This window comes from Polistes canadensis, unplaced genomic scaffold, assembly GCF_001313835.1.
Source record: "Polistes canadensis isolate GaletaPanama2010 unplaced genomic scaffold, ASM131383v1 scaffold_26, whole genome shotgun sequence".
In the NCBI taxonomy this organism is placed as follows: Eukaryota; Metazoa; Arthropoda; class Insecta; order Hymenoptera; family Vespidae; genus Polistes; species Polistes canadensis.
In genome coordinates this window covers 783,527-805,478 of record NW_014569573.1, presented here as the reverse complement: position 1 = coordinate 805,478, position 21,952 = coordinate 783,527, and the positions used below count along the sequence as shown (strand labels likewise).

General features: G+C 33.6%; 1 protein-coding gene across 1 annotated transcript in view; it reads left to right on the top strand.

Annotated features, from left to right (window-relative positions):
* Window positions 1–6,253: 6,253 nt before the first annotated feature.
* The window catches only part of LOC106783840, a 28,133-nt gene continuing 12,434 nt past the window's right edge, over window positions 6,254–21,952 (top strand). Inside the window, exon 1 of the mRNA XM_014742750.1 lies at window positions 6,254–6,809. Coding sequence (XP_014598236.1) covers window positions 6,746–6,809 — 64 coding nt within the window. The 5' untranslated portion in view covers window positions 6,254–6,745. The remainder of the gene's footprint in view (window positions 6,810–21,952) is intronic.

Genomic DNA, 21,952 nt, shown 5'->3' with positions numbered 1-21,952 from the left:
AAATACGTAACACGCATAAATATTTATTTATTGTATCTAAATAATAAAAGATAATGAAATCTTTTAAAACAAATTATTTATATAATATATTGTAGTTTAAAATTGAAAGTTTATTTGAACGTTTGAAATATAGTTTTGATATATTTCACATATTGTGTATAAACTTTATAGACATTTCTGTTATAAATTAAAGCGATTTTCTTGACACGTACCGACTTATCACAAGTCATAAGAAGAGTCCTGCAAAGGGATTCGAAATTTTCTTACTTCCATCGTATGCGCTGGTCTCGCGAGAGTGCATTAATATGCATTATTTCGCGGAGCTTATGAATGCGGCATAAATAAGAGCCGTAATAGTTGACGGTGTAAATTCTCGCGAGATCGCTCGTGGCAAAAATAGTCTGGCTTTGAGATTGCACTCGTCTTTTCAAATTACGTGTTTCTCAAACCGCTTTTGCGCTCTCGTCTCTTTAAATCTTCGCGAATTTTCGCAAATTTCCCCGAATTCTCACGCTCTTATAAGATCGGAAATAATTAATCTTTCTTTCCCATCGCGTATATAATCAAGGAAGTTCAAATTGAATTCGCGCGAATACACAATGTTCGATTTGTTGGTTCGTTTACAATATACGTAGGAATTCTATTGACGTAATAAACGGATAAACGATTAAGAAATAATCTTATCTTCCGTATATTTTTGTTTTGTACTTTACGAAGAAACATTTCTATCATCGTAATATTATTTCGTCTAAATCGATAAGAAATTCTACGCGATTCTATTACAAAACGTATCTCTAAATTACATAAAACATATCGATTTTTTAGTAATACAAATTTCTCTTAAAACGTGGTAGTTTATCATATACGTATGATTAGAAATCAAACTGGAATATTGAAATGTATTGAAAAAAGATGTTATCTATGTTGAAAATTATTTGTGTGAAAAAGTTGAGGAATATATTTAAACTGTCGGATCTTACAGGTTCGATCGGTTATTTCGTCGATGATGTTGGTGCAAGAAACGTAACGTAGAAGGAGTATCTCTAGTTGAAGCATTTTTCGTAGATAAGAGGTCCTTTTGCGCGGATGAGGCAGAACTCCACGGCAGCTCGTAAAACTTTACGAGTTTCGTTTTCTACGTCGAAAGAGTCGCTTGGGAGAAAGGCCTGCCTTCGGTTCCCGATGGCTTTTCGGCGTAAAAGCATTGCTATTTCGGACTTCCAACGTTTATAGTTATTTGTTTCATTTAATTCTTTCCTATATATATTTTCTTTTTTTTGGTACATAGATATATATACACGAATATATATAAAAGTACATATACGACCAAAGTATATTTAAGTTTGAAACTTTTTTTATAGGCAAATATAGAAATGGTAAATGTATAAGCACAAATATGATATATGATCTAACCACGTTTATATATGTTCACGTTTGATATATAAACTCAAACAGATACATGATAGATTTATCGGAAATACTTGAAACTAAAACATACATTTCGAAGATAGTTTCGTCGCAGAAATTTATTGCAAACTCGTTTATTCTTCTTTCCATCATTATTGGTAACAATACTTTCTCTTTTCGGATTTATATTATCGTAACAGATTTTTCTTTACTAATTTTTTGTCGGTTACATTTAATAGAATAGACGTTTGTTAATGGACGTTGTAAAAAAGAAAATACAAGAAAAAAATGGATTTTATTTAGGTCATCGTTCGTTGTAAGAATTTGTCCGTGTCATAACCAGAAGACAAGACGTAGTTTCTTATTCGCAAATAGACAAAACATGTCTGGTTTAGGCAGTCGTTCAATAGATACCGTGCGTTCCTACAACTTGCTAGCTTTTTAAAATTCACTCTTCGAGCACTCCTGAATCTCATTCATACGAAAATAAGTTCGCGAGATGTCCTTGGAAAGCTTGTTCGGGAAAACGAATGGAAGTGGTTGGCGAAAATAAGAATAATGGAAAAGGGTGAGGAAAGCTGAATGACTTCCGAGAAATTATTATTCCCTTTTAGCGAATTTAATTTTATAATCTGTGATTATTAATTATAATTTTTGGTGTACTATTTGGTATAAGTTTTGCCAGTCGTCTGTACGATGGATTCAAATCATTGAAAATGTGTGTGTGTATGTGTTGAAAACTTATTAATAAATATAATAAATTTGTTTAAAAGAAATCAAATTAATTGCTGTGTTTATTATATATGAATGCAAATTGTACGTACGATCAATTATCTATAGTAAAGAAGCATCTTTCTCTCACACTGTTAAGTCAGATACGACATACTCGCGTTTCCGTGACAAACATAATCTACTTACGAGACAAATCCTCTTACCGTGTCACCGTTAGAATCTCTATTTGCCATATCACGTATCAGCTCGAATAAAGTAATCGATTCGCAACTGGTCGAATTTCAGAGATCTTTATTCCATCCAGATATTTGCTAGCCAAAAAATAGAAAAAACCGAAACGAATTTAGTATGCTAGTTTGTTTGAAAAGGATTCACGTGTCAGGATTAAAATTTCACGATACATTGTTAATGTTATATCTATCATTTTTTTGTAAGACTGATAATTTGCCCTAATTTTAGATCGATATATTATCATTAATATCATTTATCTTAACCCTCGTTTCATGACTTTATAAATACAATACGAATGTCGATACTTTTTCAATATCGAAGAACTAAATCGACGGAACCTGGATATGGTTTTAATTTTACATGGAAATTCATGTCACGTTGGAAGAAGATATGTTATATATTATTTTGATTTGGATTTTTTGGTCAATTTTAGCACTTTTATCACTTTTTCATAGCTCACGTTCGCGAGTAGCGACATAAATGGATAACAGAAACTCCTATTTCGACTTGATTTTCGAACTGAACTGAAATGGAACGGTGGATTTGCTTGAAGCAGAGATATAGAGATCGATTGATAAAAGTCTACATACGTTTGTATCTACGTAGGAATATATGTACACACATAATCGAATCGTATTCAGAAGAGCAAAGTAACGAGAAGTTTTCGTTTAAACAAACGAGGGGAAAATCGATCGATAGAAAACTTCAACTTACATTAGTTAGACTTTCAGTTAGATCATCTCTATTTCTTCCTTTTTCTTTTTCTTTTTCTTTTTCTATTTTCTTTTTCTATTTTCTTTTTCTTCTTTCTCCTCTTTTTGAAGTAAAGAGCCCGTAAAAATCGATCCACCGATGTTAATCGGTCGCGATCGTTTACTCGTAACGGTAGTCGTTACTATTCAAGTTAAATGAGATTTCCCGTCGAAACTGGCGAGGTTCCATTTGAGAAAACGTCCCTGCTGCATCAGACGAAGACCGAACTAACGCTTTTTTATGTCAACAGAAAAGGATATTTTTGAAGGAGCGCATTGTGAGCTGTTCGATCAGCTCGTAAATCGCGTTAGGATAAGACCTCGCTGAATATCGATGAAAAGGTATTACGATTCTTTCCAACGATCTAACTCCATCCCCCTCACCCACCCCAGCTCTCTCTCTCTCTCTCTCTCTCTCTCTCTCTTTCTTTCTCTGTGTGCTGAGTATGTGTCTACGTTCTTCAAACGTTTGAACTTTATTTCGAATCGCGACGTCGAACTTGGCACTCGACAACTGTCCCCGTTCGAGCAGCGAATCCGAATAGCCGAGATATTCAAGGTTACGTGACGAAATTCGTCTTATCATCAGACTTAAATGCATTTATCTTTGAGGAAGTTTTTTCGTCATATATAATTACCTTATTAAATGTTATCTCTATTGTTGGTTGTATAAACGACAAATTGAGGCTACGATTAAATTTCATTTATCGTAATGTTTAACTGCGTTTTTCTTTTTTATTTGTATTTTTGGTTAACAATAGCACGCGTTTAAATTGATTAAGGAAATTAACGTTCATTAAGTAAATGCGATTACTTCGTTCGAAACGTAATTAAGAACGGATCGTTAAACCAGTAACACAGTCACTCTTTTACTTTACTTGTTTTTATTTTTATTTTTATTTTTTTTCAACAGAACACGATTGTTTTTGGTGGTGACTTTTTGGCGAACATAAATTTATTATTCCATATGTTTTTTTTTCAATTTAAGAAGGTAATATCACTGGGAATAGCATAATATAAGAGAAAAGTTGGACGCGTTAGTTTGAAGTGTTGCAGCAGCTGGTACGAATGCGTTAAAAATGACACTTAAAATGTAACAGTACGATAATCGGCGTTCGTTCTCTTTGCATCTTATCTTACATTGCATGTTCCACATAAATTTTTATTATAATATATTGTAACGAAATATTATTATCCTTATTCTATACGATGTCACATTTTAGTTATCCTATAGTCGTATCAAATATTTCCAACAAATATTATTCATTAATATTATTTTTCTCATTATAATATAAACGTTAGAAAAGATTATATTATATGTAGAAAAATATTTGAACTAATATGAGCGAAGTGAAAATAACAGATATTTTTCGTATATTTCAAAATATCGTCTACTCAGTTTACAATAACAAGGTATTCAATCAAAGTTCATAGCTAAAGAACTTCTCATTAGTTTCTATACGAATTCGTGCATTTGTGTAGAAAGCATTATTCACGCATATATGATGATGATAATGATACACAGATATGTATAAACGTCAGTCCACACTATCGATTTGGGCAATCGATAATCATCGAATCTTCTGTATTAATTAACGCTGACTAATTGCACTCATTAATAACGTGTTTACAACTAATAAATACGCATTTTCTTTTCATACGTGTAAACATATTAGTTTTTTACATGTAATATGCATATACCTAAATATATAAGAATCGTATGATACTCTTGACGCATGTTTATGAATCACGAGTTTAACAAACCAATATATTTATTTGCAACAGTATATAATACTTACGTGTAAACATTTCATTGCGCGCACGTTTCATAACTTCTCTTATGATTAATTACAAGGATAAATCTGACTCTCTCTCCCTCTCTCCCCTCAGTCCCCCTCTTCTTTCTCTATATTGACAATAAGAGAAAAAGGAATGTAAATTCTTCCGAGATGTTAATGTATTTTTATTTTTTAATATTATAATATAATATCTTATAAATTGATTGTGAAATACTCAAATAGAAATAAATATATTACATTCGATGAGTTTTATATCATTAATAATTAAATCGTTATTATATATACATCGAAAATGATTGCTACTTTTAATTATATTTATATACATGTATGTATGTGAATTATCCACTTCTCTCTTTCTCTTTCTCTCTCTCTCTCTCCCCATTTCTCGAACCGAATCCACTCAACTTTGATTTGTATTATTCATCTCATTTAACTCGTAGATTCGTTCTCGTCAATGAAGAATTTTCACTTCGTTGAAATTATCCGACAGAATATATCCGAGTGTACCAATAACAGGTTGAATAATTATCGTTGCAAAGATGGAATTGACGAGTGTATCGAATTAATATTCCGAATATAATATATGTACTCTAATGTAAAAGATATTTCAGTATTTGAAGTGATAATAAACGAAGGTTGGATTCTGATATTAATTCCCGATATATATATATATATATTTTATTATTTCTATAATTAAATATTTAATCTATTTAAGTGATGATTATATCAATCAATTGAATATCAACAAAAAGATTCTAACGGTCGAAATATGTTATCAAATATCGAATGTTCTTGACATTAAATAGAAAACAATACAACTATCGAAAGATTATTCATAAATCTCAAAAAGAAAAAAATCAAATTCAAATTCCTAATTGAGATTTAAAGCGCGACATGCAAATAAAAGATGATAAGTTCTTTGAAGGCTCGCGCAAATTGTGAAATGATTTCTCAAAGAGACGTAGGTAAGTTTCGTTCCGATAAAGACTGATATCGTACTTAAGGTAAACCGTAAATGATAGTGGCACCAGCATGTTTAGTTGAAATAGAAATAAAAAAAAAATGTATAGAGTGAAATAGCAAGAGCAGGAGCAAGCAAGAGAGAGAGAGAGAGATGGAACGATAAAGTTAGAATCCAAGAGAGTAAACTAGAGAACGAGAGAAGAATGTAGAAGAGTGAGTGAGAGAGAGAGAGACAACAAAAGGGTGAAGAGGTAAGGAAAGAGACGGAAAGAGAGTGTTTGCCCCTTCCAAAGAAGTCCGGTGGCGTGAGCGATCGGCGCAAGCGCATTTGATCGGCTTCAAAGCTTCATGCCGCCAAAATGCATTCGCTACTCAGTCGTGCACGGCCGGTTGCAAAGTACGTTACTTGATAAAGTGTTCTTATCAATTTCATTTATACGTTTGATGTTAAACAACGTTTTCTTATTTATCATAATCATTTGCTTTATTCATTATTTATAATACGTTTTAATCGTATATAATCTTGAATAATACAATCGAGATATATTTATATATATATATCGATCTTGTCAACTTGTTTTTCAATTTTAATAGAAGAAGAAGAAGAAGAAGAAGAAACATTTAAACGAACTTTTTCTTCTATTTCATTTTTTTATATAAAAATTTGAAAAACGTGAGAGATAGTGACGTAAGGAGGAAAAATATATTTCACGTGGGTTGAAAAAAAGACAAAAAGAAAGTAAGAAAAAGAAAAATCAACGTCGTCAAATTCGTTAATTTCGACGAGTGTTGTCATCACGTTTATTCGTGAGAGAAGATAAAGGACTACTACTACGAATATTTAAGAAAAGGAATCTAGAAATGAGAACACTTATGGAACACCAACTGTCCTGGTTCGCCTTGTTAATGACTGCATTCTATTCTCGTAAGTATCTCTTTTATTATTTTTTTTTATCCAAGTGTCAAGGGTAATTTTATTTCTAGTATGGATGTATTAGTTGGGACATGGGAACATACAGCGGGGGGGGGGAGGCGAGATGATACCTTTAAACGATTCATTTTATTTCGATATGTGCGTTATTCGTATTCTCGTCTGTGATTGGCTTTATGCCCACGTGCTTTTCATTTCTCTTTCTCTTTAACTCCCCCTCGTGCTTTCTTTCTATTTCTAACTTTTTCGACACGATGATTTTTGTTAATCTAATCAAACAGGAATACTGGAAAAAAATTGCCTAGTAATCAAGAAACTGGCGTTCGTATTACGGAGAAAAGAAGCTAAAAAAAAGCATTTTCCCTTTAGCAGATTTCGTTTCTCGCGCCCTTTTTTACCTTACAGCTGGTTCGACCTTTAACGGTTCAACGCACTAACGAACACGAATTAAAGGTATTTTTCTCGATTTTTCACAAAGATAAAATTCGATTTGTTCTCGTGAAAAATCATATTACTAGAATCTTCAAATTCGATCATATTTTTTTTTTTCTTTCACTTTTTTTCTTCTACTTCTTCTTCTTCAAACATTCATTCTCTTATTATCGGATTATTATATTTCTGTTACCTTATAGGAAAAAAAAAAAAGATTTCACGATATCGTAACTATCCCTTGAGAATTAATTCGTGACACTTTGAGATTGAAAAATAGAATGAAAGATAGATAGATAGACGTAGACAAAGGTAAGATGAAAAGATCGAAGAAAAGGAAATGGATTCCCAAAGCGGGCACGAATCCGAATCTTCCTTCCTTCCTTCCTTCCTTCCTTCCTTCCTTCCATAGATGAAGGAAAATTTCATTCTTTCGTTCATTGCTCCGAACCGAAACTCGCCGGTAATTAGGTTTGCCTCAGATCAGGACATTTAATTAACGGACGTGATTGATATCGCTGCGAGATAAGCGAAATTTTATACGTGAATTTTCTTCTCTTACTAACTCCCCCCCCTCCTCCTACCCCACTCTATCTATCATCTTTAATTTTCTTTTTATATACATATATAACATTGTTTAACAAAAGAACATAAATAAAAGTGATGATTCGATCTTGAAATTAATTGTAAATGAAAAAAGAAGGGGAGTAATATCTGAAATATAATATCATTCATTCGTTCGTTTCATTTCATCTCAATCATCCTTATGTTTCTTCCATACATATGCTAATAAATTATTTGCATAAATGACAATGTCATAGTTTAAACGAGAACAATCATATGTAACGAGAAAGAACGCGTAATTTAGAAAACGTAAGTTGGAAAAATATCTTCCGCATACGCAGCCTATACTAAACGAAAGCTGACGATAGTAGTTACGCGTTCGACTATTTTAGTCTCCTATCTTGTTGATCATCTTATTTCAACGATCGCCAAGGAATTCGTTGAAAGTATCCATAATATATATGTTTAATGTATACCTGTATATACCATAAACATACGAGAAATTTACGTGTGCATTTACGTTTTGTGTAATATTTTTCCAATCTAAAATTGCGACGTGGAAAAACTTGTTTACGATTTTAATCAATTGACATCGTCGTAATATTGGCAACGTGTATTTTTCTATCTCTCTTTATCGATCATAGAAAATGACCTATCCTCACGTTGCATCCGGTTCATCCTTGAATACAATTTCAATGAAATCATGATTAACGTTGGCAATTTTACAATCATACGATGAATGCTGTAAACAATTCATTTAATACTTGAAACACACGCGTACGCGATATATATTATTTTATTGAAATAAAAATAAATTAATTGTAGAAACGCGAGAGATTTTAATAAATTTGCGTTGGAAAGTGTTTCCCTTTTTTTTCTTTTTTTTCTTTGCGATCTTTTTTCAGCGCGAAGAAATTTTAGAAGAAATAAGAGTTTGATTTACCATTTTAATAAATATTATTAATTGTAGGGCGCGGGGAAGAACGTATAATAACGTCGTGTGTTTGAAAGTTTAGTAAACAAAACGTTGATGAGTAAAAAATAGTAAAGAGTAATTGTAAGAACACAAAATACATTTCTCTTGCAATCCACCGAAATAATCGCGCTCGCAACAAGTATTTCTTTTTATTCCGTCCACCGGATGCAGTTATTTCGCGTTGTAATATTTGCGAATTCCGCTTGTAAAACTTTACGCTTCTTATAATTACCAAGGATTATCCTTTTAATTCGGATGTCTCCTACGACCATGTATATTCTTCATTCATTATGGAAAATATTATATATTCTCTCTCTCTCTCTCTCTCTCTCTCTCTTCGCGAAAATTGTATTTCCGGTCCGTATGAGGAATGAATTCATTTCACTCTGTCACTAAAGTACTGAAAAATCTCGACATTTTTCATTCGTATACGAAAATTCGTAAATTACGGAAGCGTAACAGCTGGACGCGAGAATCTTTTTAAAACATCGTGTGTCAGGGAAATGTCAAAAAATCAAAATGAAGAAGAAGAAGAAGAAAAGTGAAGATACACGACAGAATAGCTTGAAAACGAAAGGGAAAAGGGTAATAGGGGAAAGGAAACAAATCGCTTAACGATCATGTGCCAAACGTGGAAGAAAAATTCTTACCTTTAGTAGATATATTTCCTTGGAAGATATCAAGAAAAAAAGAAAAAAAAAAAAAAAGAGAGAAGAAAAGTAATCACGCGCGTCCTTAGAAATGCGATTCGCGTCTGGTGCAACGACCCATTTTCCACGTACGTAGTTATCGTATCGGGTATAATAAAAAAGGAATAAAAAATAAAAAAAAAAAAAAAGAAAAAGAAGAAGAAGCAGAGAAGACGAGTTAGCGAAATACTTTTCCTTATAAATCGCGTCAAGTTCGACGACGATAGTAACTAGATTGAGAAGGAAAAGAAGAAGAAGAAGAAGATGGGTGGGAAAAAGGGGTGGAGGGGGGTTAGGTGGTAAGTAGAGGGTAAAGTAAAAAGTAAGAAGTCGCTAAGAAGTAAGTAAGTAAGTGAGTAAGTGAATAAGTAAGTATGATAGTATAAAAGAACAACGAAAGAGAAACGAGAAAGTTAAAAGAATGAGCTAGAGAGAGGGGGAGGGAGAGAGAGAAGAAAAGAGAATAGAATAGAATAGAAGAGAAGAGAAGGGGAAAGGCATAGCCCTTGGTAGATCGTTCTAGAAGGATCGTTTTAGAACGATCTCGCGATTTTCTCGAGGAGTGATCTCGAAATAGCGCGGCGCTTAGGCCACGTGGGTGAGTCTCTCCGTTACATCGTACGAGATGACGTAGCAAGCTCCGATTGGACGATAGAATGGGCGTGCGCGCGTTCGTGTGTGTGTGTGTTGTTCGACGGCGAAAGGCACGTCGCACGTATGTATGTGTGTGTGTTTGTACAAGTTGGCGGCGGCAGCTTTTAATGTGTCCTCGCTGGCACGTACGTACGTACCTCCCCACTGGTATCAAACTTTTTTTTTCCTTCTTCGACTTCTTAATCTTTTTATTTCTCTTTCTACCTTGTTTCTTTTCCTTCGTGCTCATCATTTTCTTCTTCTTCTTCTTCTTGTCTGTTACAAGGACTCATCTGAGGCCAGTTTCTCTCGAGGCACATTCCTTGCGGAGTTTAGGTCGAGCCCTCCCCTCCCTCCAGCTATTCTATCACAATTTCTCTCTCTCTCTCTCTCTCTCTTTTTTTTACTTCACATCTAACCGGTTTGCAATATCTCCCAGACGGACGTCCGGCCGACCAATCGTTTCTCGTCCCCGACAAATTCCTCTCTGACGAGTAAACGTCATTTGACGCCATTGACCACGCGTCATTATAATTCACATATAATTGAATACCTTGTACATAATACTTTATCTCTATAAGAAAGATCAATTTTTAATCGATCCCCGTTCTTTCTTACTTCCATTTTTTTATTTGTTTGTTTTTGTTCGTTTTCTACGAGCAAGTCAACACGTTCGGTAGTATATATACCAAGGGTGTGGGGGGGATGCCTTGGAAAGTCGGCTTTCATGGGATATCAAGTGGAATATATACCTACACTATCCCAAGGGAATTCCCTTGCACGGAGCGAATTAGTTGGCTCCGAAGCCACGAATCCTCTTTGGACCGACCAACCGAACGTTGGCACAGGTCAGTTCATCGGGAAACAGTGAGAAAGAAATAGAGTTCTTACTCTCTTTCAAACCAAACAGTTAACCGAGTTCGTAAAATACATTCGGAACTTTCGGTAGCGGATTTTCTCTTACGTAAGTAGTTGCGCTTAATTAAGCCTCTAAACAACAACGTTAAGAAAGTATACGAGTTAGCGAGTGAGAACGAGAAAGAGAGAGACTGAGAGAGAGAGAGAGAGAGAGAGAGAGAAAGAGAGAGATAGATTGACTTCAACGAGTTTGCCCAGTATAAGATAAGAACGAAGAAGCAATAGCGAATTTCGATTTTATTTTTATCCTACAATAAAGCCTATCCGTTTTCATTTATTCGATCTTTTCTTCCTATTGTTCTTACTTTTTTTTTTTTTTTTTTAATTTTATTACCGAAAAAAAAGGAAAATAAAATCATGAAAAATATCACATCGTTGCAGTTGTTAATTATTCTAAAAACATAAAACTAAAATTAGAAATGATAATAAGTATATCTGTATTTATATCTTTTCAATTTATAGACATAATAGATAAGAAAAAAGATTAGATACGATAAAAGAATAAGAAAAATATTATATATTAATTATTTAATTTTATGAATAATCAATTTATTATATTTTACTATTATGTAATATTTAAAATAATCAAATTCGCGTAAAGTTTCATAAGAAAATGATATACTAGGTAATGAAATATAACACACCAGTTACATTTAATAAAATAAGAAAAAGTACTCTCGTTATTGTAATTATAGTTATATGTATTATTTGATACGATAAGGAAAATGATTATGAAAACATGGTCTTCGTTGATAAACCATTAGTTAAATCGATACGCGTTGATATGCAATGATTTACATCGCGCAGGGGTGGTCCACGTTTTCGAGGAGGATGAGGAGGAGAAGGTGGAGACCGCAAGCTTGTTCGATGTATTACGAATATATATTTTCTCAAATTCGTTCTCTGCAAACGAGATAGAGAAAAGCGGAAACCGATGGATCTTCCGGATATATCGCGGTTATTCCTCTCTTTCGACTATACGCTTTAGCAAATGCGACTCTAGCTGTGTATATATAGCTGTACCACCTATATCCACCTACGCGTGCGTGTTTCTATGTATATAGAAATATGTGCATATACATAGAACCATAAATCGCGAATGGCGTTGAAACTGGCGGCAACGAAGCGGCAGGATTTTGGAAAAACGTTATCGACAATCTCTCTCTCTCTCTCTCTCTAAATATATATATCTCTCTTTTTCTATTTCTCTATCTTTCTCTTTCCCTCGAATGTGCTAAAACATGTAACCAGGCACGAACTGTAACCCCGCAGCAGGAAAAGTTTATCGAGTTTTCGCATACGCTCGCGGCGAATTATCTTCGTTAGCGTGAACGTCATCGAGAGAGAGAGAGAGAGAGAGAGAGGGAGAGAGAGTGCAGTTTTGGCGAGTATCAAAAGCTCGTTCTTTTTTTGCTCTTCTCCCTCTCTTTCTTTCTCTGTCTCTTTCCGTATTTCGATATGTCATAGTTCAAAGGATACGAGTACACTCGGAATGTAGTACGCTAAAATCGACGTTTATTATCATCGTTGTTTAATTTATCATTTACTATTAGATAATACTCAAAGAGATAACGCTTAGAGCGTTTCGTTTGTAAAATGATATAATACCAATCGTCATACCTAAATAATCGAGAGATCAAATTAACATTGCATGCGATACTTTCACCACATCTCTCTCTCTCTCTCTCTCTCTTTTTATCGAGTATCGCGTTATGCTTTCTGATAATAAAACTCGTGAAGTTTGTATTCGTAAGAAATAAAAAAATGATCTTTGAAAAGTGCATCGACTTTTGAAAGATTTCATTTAACGTTAAAAAAAACGTTGAATAAAATTCGATTTTCTTTTTCCTGTAAAAGTGAGAAAACAAGAACGAGTAATAGAAAATAAAAAAGAGAAAGACAGAGAAAGAGAGAGAGGTAATAGAAAGAAAGAGAAGTAAAGAAACTCGAGAACGATCCTTCGTAGTTGAGAAACGTCAAAGGAAAGCAGCTTCCTTTAACGTTATAAGATGGTGGAAAGGAAGAGAACATATCTACCTTCCGGTTTTCACACCTCTATCTTTCTTTCTATCTTTCTTTCTATCTATCCTTCACTCTTTCATAGTCCTTTGGAATCTCCCTTGGAAATATCTAGCAATTCCTAGGAAAAGTAACTTGATATGACTATGTCGTCGTCCTAGTCCTAGTTATATCGTCGGTATCGTTCAAAAGCGTCGAACTGAAACGACGATGACGTCGTTAGTTTCTTTATATATATATCTCTCTCTATTATTTCCTTATTTTCTTATCTACCTTATTATTGTATATTTTATATGTTATCTTATCTCATAACTTTATATCGTAGTATTTTTGTTCTTTTACATATTTTATCCTTTTATTTTTCTTCTACCTTAATGAGAAGTATATTAAAAAAGATTTATTATCAGTTCGTTATTCATTAATTCCCATTTGTTAAATCAATATTTTTGGCTTTCTACATGTTATTTCGTGATTTTTCTAAATGCTAACGACCATAATCTTCATTTAGTTAAAATTCTTTCGTAAATATTTATTATATATATGAATTTGAAATGATTTGAAGGAATGAAACCGTTTCTTTCTGTCTTTATTTCTTTTGCTTTCAACGTAACGTAGGAAGATTCGTAGAATATTAAGTGTCGTGGCGTGATATGACGTGTGCATCGTACGATATGACGTTATTCATGACACACACTCACACACACACAACATCCACGTGCTCCTACACACAGATTTATACATACATTTATTTATAGACGCACGCACATATTAAATATTTGTAATACCATTGAAACATATTAGTATTTCATTAAGTTCATACTATAGGTACTATATAAGTATTACCATAATAAATATTAAATAGTAAAATAGGAATATATGCTTTCTCTGCTACGAATAACGATAACTTGTTAAGCAACAAATGAATATATATAATTACAAATGAAGTTACCGGTTATGAGTAACAAGTTTATCCATAATATAAACGTCAATTTTATCATCAATTCCTAAATAATTATATCTAGAAGACAACCCATTCTGTTAATGCAATATATCTGAATTATCGATGATTTATTTCGTAAACAAGTAAACGTTAATGCACACATATATCTACGTCAATATTTACAAATCTAATACAATAATAACAATAAATGCAAATAGAAATTCAAATAAAATTGGAACAGGAAGAAATCAAAAAAAAAAAAAATACAAAAATGAAATTATCAACGTAAATGTTTAAACTCGTATTATATAATACAAATACATAAAATATTTTCTTTAAAAATACACACCCCCTCCCCCTAATTATAGACAGTTGTTAATTTTGATATAAAACACATGTGAATTCCAAGGTGTACGAAAAAGATATATATATAGGTCTATGCGCGTGCACGTTTCTCTTAATCTTATCTTTCTCTCTCTCTCTCTCTCTCATACACACACGCAACTCTGACGCATACGCATGCGCGTACACAAATGCAAACTCTCGTTTTGCGTAAGCAAAGCACGCTTGAATGTATGTGCACAAGTCCAGTCTCTGGTTGACCGCGTGCAAAGGTGTGTAAAAGAGAGAAAGAGAGAGATAGAGAGAGAAGGGTGGGGGGAGAGCTGGGAGAAAGAGAGAAAGGTGTAGCACCGCAAACTACGAGGGGAAAGACGCGTATTTATAACGAGACGGGAACATCGTACGATGCCGGTACGACCAATCGGAAAGCATTTCGTGGTCTGGCCTTGCGGCTCGCTTCCCTCGCACGCAACACACCTTTGCGTGTGAACGAGCTCAAACGAACAGACGCACCTGGAAACGTAAAAAGTTCCTATTAGAGTATTCATAAAGTTATTCATTTAGAAATTACTGATCTCCTTTTTTTCCTTTACACGTGAAATCACTTTTTTTCTCGTATAAGTATCTAAAACGTGTATGCAGATGTATGTGTATGATACATTAAATATGACAGATGTCATAATGATAAAATGATTTATATCATAATTGATAATTATAATTATTTTAAAAAGTGCAGGCACGCGTGCACGATAATAAAGATTTGTTTGATAATTAAAATGCATATCGATGACATTTCCGTAATTGTTTTATAGGCTATATCGTTTTAGCGATAGTTATATAACATAAAAAATATTTATAGTATATGCTGAAAATAAATATTTTTGAAAATTTAATTTAGCATAATATGTTAGATAATAATTTGGATAAATGTATCGATGAAGTCGCGTGGATTCGAGAATGGGAATGACATATATATATATATATGACTTCGGGTTCAAGTCCAAGAGGTTAATGGATATCGTTTTATCGAACAATTATATTCACATTTATTTTATAGTCCGATAACGATGTTTTAATATGTGAGAAAAATGATTTCAATCGTTATCGAAGCTCTAATTGCAAATACGCGTTACTAGTGTTAAAAAACAATAATCAATTTTGACGTATACGATATTTTAATGAAAATATCAAAGCACACGTATGGAATTAAAAAGTATTATTTTCAAATAAAAACGTACCATTAATATTAATGTAAAACCATAGAGAGAGGAAACTGTAATATCGCTTAAAATCCTATAAAAATCTTTGTCTTTTTTTTCTCTCTCTCTCTCTCTCTTTCCTTTTGTCTTGAAACTTTGGGCAAGGAATTTAGCTCGCTTTATTTCCAAATATCGTACGATAGCCGCCGCCCCGTGCATAGTTTCGTTATAAATTTTTTACCACGAGTAAAACTATTCGAGCAGATATATCTTGCGGCAATATAGGAAGAGACACGAAATTTAATCGAGCACGTTAGCCACCGACTACGCTTCGGGCTGACGAACTTTGAGTTATTTTAGATCCTAGCTGGAAATCGAAGGAGCTTTTAAGGAAACAACGAAAAAAAAAAAAACTGTTATTTCCAAGAAATTTCTTATCGAACGTGAAATTTGGTACGTTGGAAGAAATTTTAAGAAATAACAATCCATCGAAATGATGTATCTTTTCGATTATTATTGTAACAATTCGTTGTGTAAAATTTTGATAAATAATTAAATGGATATAAGAAAAAATTGCAAGTTTGACAAAGAGCCAGGCAATATCCTTTAAAGAAAATTGACTCTTCTTTTTCACAAAGTTATTAGCCAAACTCTTGAGTAGTATTTCAATTTTAAGCTAAGTCCAACCCCGTTCAGAACTTCTCCACCATAACCCTTTCATAACCCCTTCATGCATCGCTTTACTTTGATCCATAAAACGTTCTGAAGCGTTTTCTTAAATCTACCGAAGTCTTATACATTTTTCTTAGTTTTATAAAATCTTGGTAATAGTCAGAGTATACGAGTCGACCATATAACGATGGGGATTCTCGTTAAAACGAAAGAACATTTTCAAAGTTCGAATTGTTCCTATTTCTTACAGACTTATAGTGAAACTTTTCGTAGATACCAATATAAACGTGGCGTGTGTGGTACGTTTATTAAATCTATCGTAGTGTATAAGAGGAAATATAAAAGGAAAAGAAAATAAAGACTCTTAGGAAGGACGTAGACTATAAGTAAGAGAGAGAGAGAAAGGAAGAAATTTCTTCTTCTTTCAAGTTATAGACGAACACACATAACAAGCATCTCCGATTGTCCTCGCTAAAAGAAAAAGCGAGAAAATGAAAGAGTCTATCTATCGACTCGTCGTAGACTCTACGAGTCGAGAAATAGGTTTACAGGTTGGCTCACATTGATGCTCCGGGTCACGATCTAGTGATTCCCTCGTGAACGGATCATCCTGCGTCAGCTTCCAAAAGGACTCCAGGAGTCGTTTTCGGCTACGTTCATGAGATAACACAAAAATAACAATGCGATGATAGTTTTTCTTTTTTCGAACGAATCGATGAATTTGCAGCACCGAATCATAGAATAAGAGAAAAACACAACACAACACACACACACACACACACACACGAGAATAAAATAGAAATGAATAAATGAAGTTTCATCGATATATATTTGTCTCTGCATGTCTATATATAGGATGTCTAAAAATATTCAATCTAAATGTGTACCACGTATTACTGAAGTCAAATAAAATAAACGCAAAATGTATATCGTGATATAATTTTATAAAACTAATCGCGACAAGAATTGTGCTACATAAATCTGTCAATTTTTATATATTTTCAATTAAATATTTTCGAGAGGATAAGTTCATATAAACTTATAATCTTAACAATACGCAGTATAAATTTGGTTGCAATCTTTTTGGTTACACCCTATATATGTATATGTATCAAGCCTTTTGGCACCTATCGGCGAATTGACGCGTTATCAACGCGTTGATTAACGACCCGAATGTTTCTGTGATCGAATACGTTCTCACGATTTTGATAACCGTAGGTATAGCGTGGAAAAAGAGAAAAAAAAAAAGAAAAAACATTTACAACGTATAGGGTGTGCCGATTTAACTTTAAATATCATATACTATACGTCCGTATCAATTTTTTTTGTTTGCCCCATAGAATTTTTCACCAAGGATATATGGTTAAAGAAAGTCTTTTGAAATCTCAGAAAATATGATCTCGAAGAAAATGTTTCGCCTTTCGTAAGATTTATCATCCCTATTGGAACAGCTTCTTTTCGAGACAATTTTTTATAATATTAAGAGCACAGGAGGTATCAGGATAGTCAAGATAAATGGGACACCTCGTGTATACGCGTAGAAAAAGAGCAAGAGAGAGTTTTAAATATATAGAGAGAGAGAGAGAGGGAGAGAAAGGAGAAGGAGAACAAATCGCGTTCGGTCTCTTGTTTATTAAATGCAATCTTTCTTGCAGTCAAATTTGTAACGATCACGGGTACATAAATATGTATGTTAGATTCTGCGAATTGTAGTTCTTTTTTAAGCATCTCGTTCTCGATATAAAAAATAAATATATTTTTTTTTCACCGATCTTCGATATAATACCAGTCAATCCGATAATTATAAATCGTGAAATATAAGCCGATTGACAAATTCGTAATATTTTTGCAGAGGTTTTCAAATGTAAGTTCTATTAATATTGCATACATCTAACATCGAGAATCCGTAGGTGAACGAAACTTAACGGGCCAGAGAAAACGGCAGGGATGCAATATATTTGATGCGATGCACTTTTATGCGCTCTTTTCCATCACAATGGACGAACTAAATTTTCTGAGAATATAGTCGGAAGATTTCTCTACGTAATACAGATAACGCGGTTGCGATATATCATTCCGTTGGAACGATTTGCCAAAGGTACGATGTTGGAAAATACCAAGCATCCTAGGTATATGTAAAAATGTTAGAGTTGGTGGTGTTGCTGACGCTGTCGGTAGTGGTCTCGCATAAATAATGATCCTTCGGCATGGTTGATCCATTTACCTATGGTCTTCTTATAATAGCTAAGATATAATATACTTTATTGTTGAAAAGAGTAAAAAATAGTGCGCGAAAGAGAGAGAGAGAGAGGGAGAGAAAGAAAAATAGATGAGATAATTCCAATCAATTGCATTACATTTTTTTTTTTCTTCATACTTTTATTCTATTTTATATCAATCATTCCTCCTATTTAACATATTTGAACGAGTTAAATAAAGATTACCATAAAGTAAATATGTAGAACAAATTAACAATTAATGTAACCTGAATTAGAGATCATATTAATAAGTATTACATTATGCGATATGACTTTAAATTTATTAATTATACAGGGAGTAATAATCTTTGAATTTCACATTATTAATACCGATGTCATAGAGAGAGAGAGAGAGAGAGAGAGAGAGAGAGAGAGAGAGAGAGAGAGAGAGCTATCAGTAAATTAATATTAATCCTTTAATGTGAAATTAATTTTTCATAAAAATCATTAAAATATAATGATCTCGATTGAGGTAAAAAATATTCAGTTAAATATATTAATTTACATTAAATCGATCTCGCGCAGACAAAAAAAAAAAAAAGAAAATAGAAAAAGAAGAAAATATTGGAAATAAATTTATAAAACGAGTTGGATAATATGTAAATAATTTTTCTAACTAATGTAAGATAAATAAAATAATATTTTATCTTGCACATTTATATAATATTAATTGAGCTAATATTAATCGAAATATCTTGGTGTTAAACATAGAAAAGGGATCGAAATGTAATGGGCATAGGTCGTCGAAATCAAAAGGCGGACCTAAATTGTAGAAGGACGTAGCCGGTAGCATAGATGCAAGCGTTGAGAATTAACTAATGCCCAGTCGCATAATGCGCTCGTAATTTCGCCTTCCTCGGGAGAGTCATAACGTTGCCAAGGGATGCACTTTAAAATGGTGCTCGACTTTATGGACCTGTCGACGAAGTGTGTTATATTCATATATACATATGTATTATATATACCTGTACACATGTATGCGTGTAAAAGTAATATCGTAAGGGTGAGAGAGAGAGAGAGAGAGAGAGAGAGAGAGAGAGAACGTGATGCGCACCAGCGCACCACCCCTACGAAAAGAGAATTTGCACGCGCGCTTGCAACAAAAGCGCAACTACCGACTCGTCCAACCGTTACTCCTGCAATTAACGCGCGAATGAAGATGAAACGGACAATTGTTCGCATTTTCCTGCTGCTTCCGTTCATTCTTTCTTTCTTGCTTGCTTGCTCTTTCTTTCTTTCTTTCATTTTGTCCCCAACACTCCAGCTCCCCCTACTTTTCCTTACACTCAGATATTATCCCACTTTTATCATCTACTTTTTTTCTCTACCTCGAAAATTCCTCTTCTCTCCTCCGTTATCTTCCTTTCCATAGGACCGATATAGACAAGCACCTTTCGTCTTTTAATTCTCATCCTCGATGTGTTTTCTTCGATATCTCATCGTCTACCACAATCTTTGCGTTCCCTTGCCGCGAAACCATTACGTTTCTCTATTTCTTTCTCTTTTTATCTCATATCCACGCCAACGGAAATGCATTACGGATCGAGTATCGGTAATATCTCTTTCGTGATGACTTGCATGAGAAACTTTTTGCTTGAGAGTGATAAGAGAGAGGGAGAGAGAGAGAGAGAGATCGTTCGTCGAAATGCTTTTTGAATTGATCGTTGCTGTTGTAATGCGATATCTTAGTCATCCTTTTATAGAAATGTGATTATATCGAAGTTTCAGCAAATAACATACATATCTCTTGGTAAGAAATGGTATTTAAGCAAAGTTGCCATGTTTTTAGTTATTTACAACATGTAACGTCTTCTATGTAGAAATTTCTTAGATAAATTTCTTAAAATTGAAATGTTTCCTTTATTACTGACAATGAAATTCATTCGGTAGGACGAGTCAGCTAGTTACAAGTAGCTACTACTTAACTATGTATTGTATTCATTTACAATCTCAAGATGAGACGATGTTCCCGTGCAGAAATATCTTGTACGTTACGTTTCGAATTCTCTTCTCCATTTCTCTTCTCCATTTCTCTTCTCCATTTCTCTCTCTATCTCTCTCTCTTTCTCTCTCTATCTATCTTTCATTCTAGGTTGTTCGCTCGTTAGACAACCACAGTTTCCGCACGAAATCCTTTAGCTTGTTATAGTGTCGTAAGCAAAACTAACACGCCGGACGAATAACGTTTCAACGTTAATCATCTTCAAAAGGTAGATGAGTTTATAATATGCTCTTTAAAACAAACAAAAATATGATGTGAGGTTTTTGTCAAAGTTTTTTGATTTTCAATCCTTTCGTTTAGATCAAATCAAGAAAAACTCATATTACCCATACACATATATAGGAAATTATATCGTAACAGTTGCGTTTAATATTCACCCTTGTCTTTATTAATAGACATCATGGCCATCGAATTTTGGAATTGTGAATTCACCTGGAAATACAGTCGACAGACGCGAGAATAATTCATGCCCATTCGCGTGAACCTCGCTTTCGTATAAGTCAGCTATATTTGTTCGCTTTTTATTGGTGTGCCAAGCTAAACTTTCCAATAATATGGAGATTTCCATGATTTTCTGACAAAATGAATTCCCATTTACATTCGCGCGGCCGGGAATAAAAATAGATTTTTCTTGATTAACGTATGGCTTATCGTGAATTAAAAATTGTTACTTCATCGGAAGGGATTTTATTAATCGTTATAATATGTGCTTATTAATCGAATCGTTTTAAATATAAATTTATAAAAATATTCAATTTGATAAATACGCGAACGTGTTTTTTACTCTTACAAATCGTAGATTAATATTTTTCAATATTCAAATATTAATTATTCGATCGATTGTATGTAGACATAATTTTTTCGAGGATTATAATTTTTCCGATGGTACCATATTATAACGTGATATAGAAAAAGTATGAAACAAATATCGTTTTACGATATTGTTAGCCTGGGTTACACGGAACAGAATAAAAACGTGAAAAATTGGAGGACAGAAGAAAGAAAAGGAAAAAGATATATATAAATAGAGAAACAGAGAGAGAGAGAGAGAGAGAGAGAGAGAGAGAGAGAGAGAGAAATAAAAAGCTGGCAAAGAAGATAGTACTTTTGAAAATCGACGATAAAAGCACTCGATGAGTTCTTGATGATAAAGAAAAGGGGGAGTGACGGACAGGTCGTCGACTAGAAAATCCACCTTTATTTTTCCTTTTCCACCTTCTTTACTTTTTATTCTTCTCCTTTTCTACTCTTCCCGATCGACGATCAATCTCTTTTATTTTCCACGGATCCTTTGTCTCTCTTTGGACATAATCCTCTTCCTTTCTAAGCTTACCATTGTACCTACGTCCTCGGCAAACATTAATTCCGTTCGTTCCGTGCTTGGAGAGACGAGGTTCGTGAGGTCGAGACGATCATTAAGATAACGAGACTTTTTTCCTCGATCGCTTGATAAAACTTCCCAAGATTTATTCGATACAGGTCCTACACGAAATAAA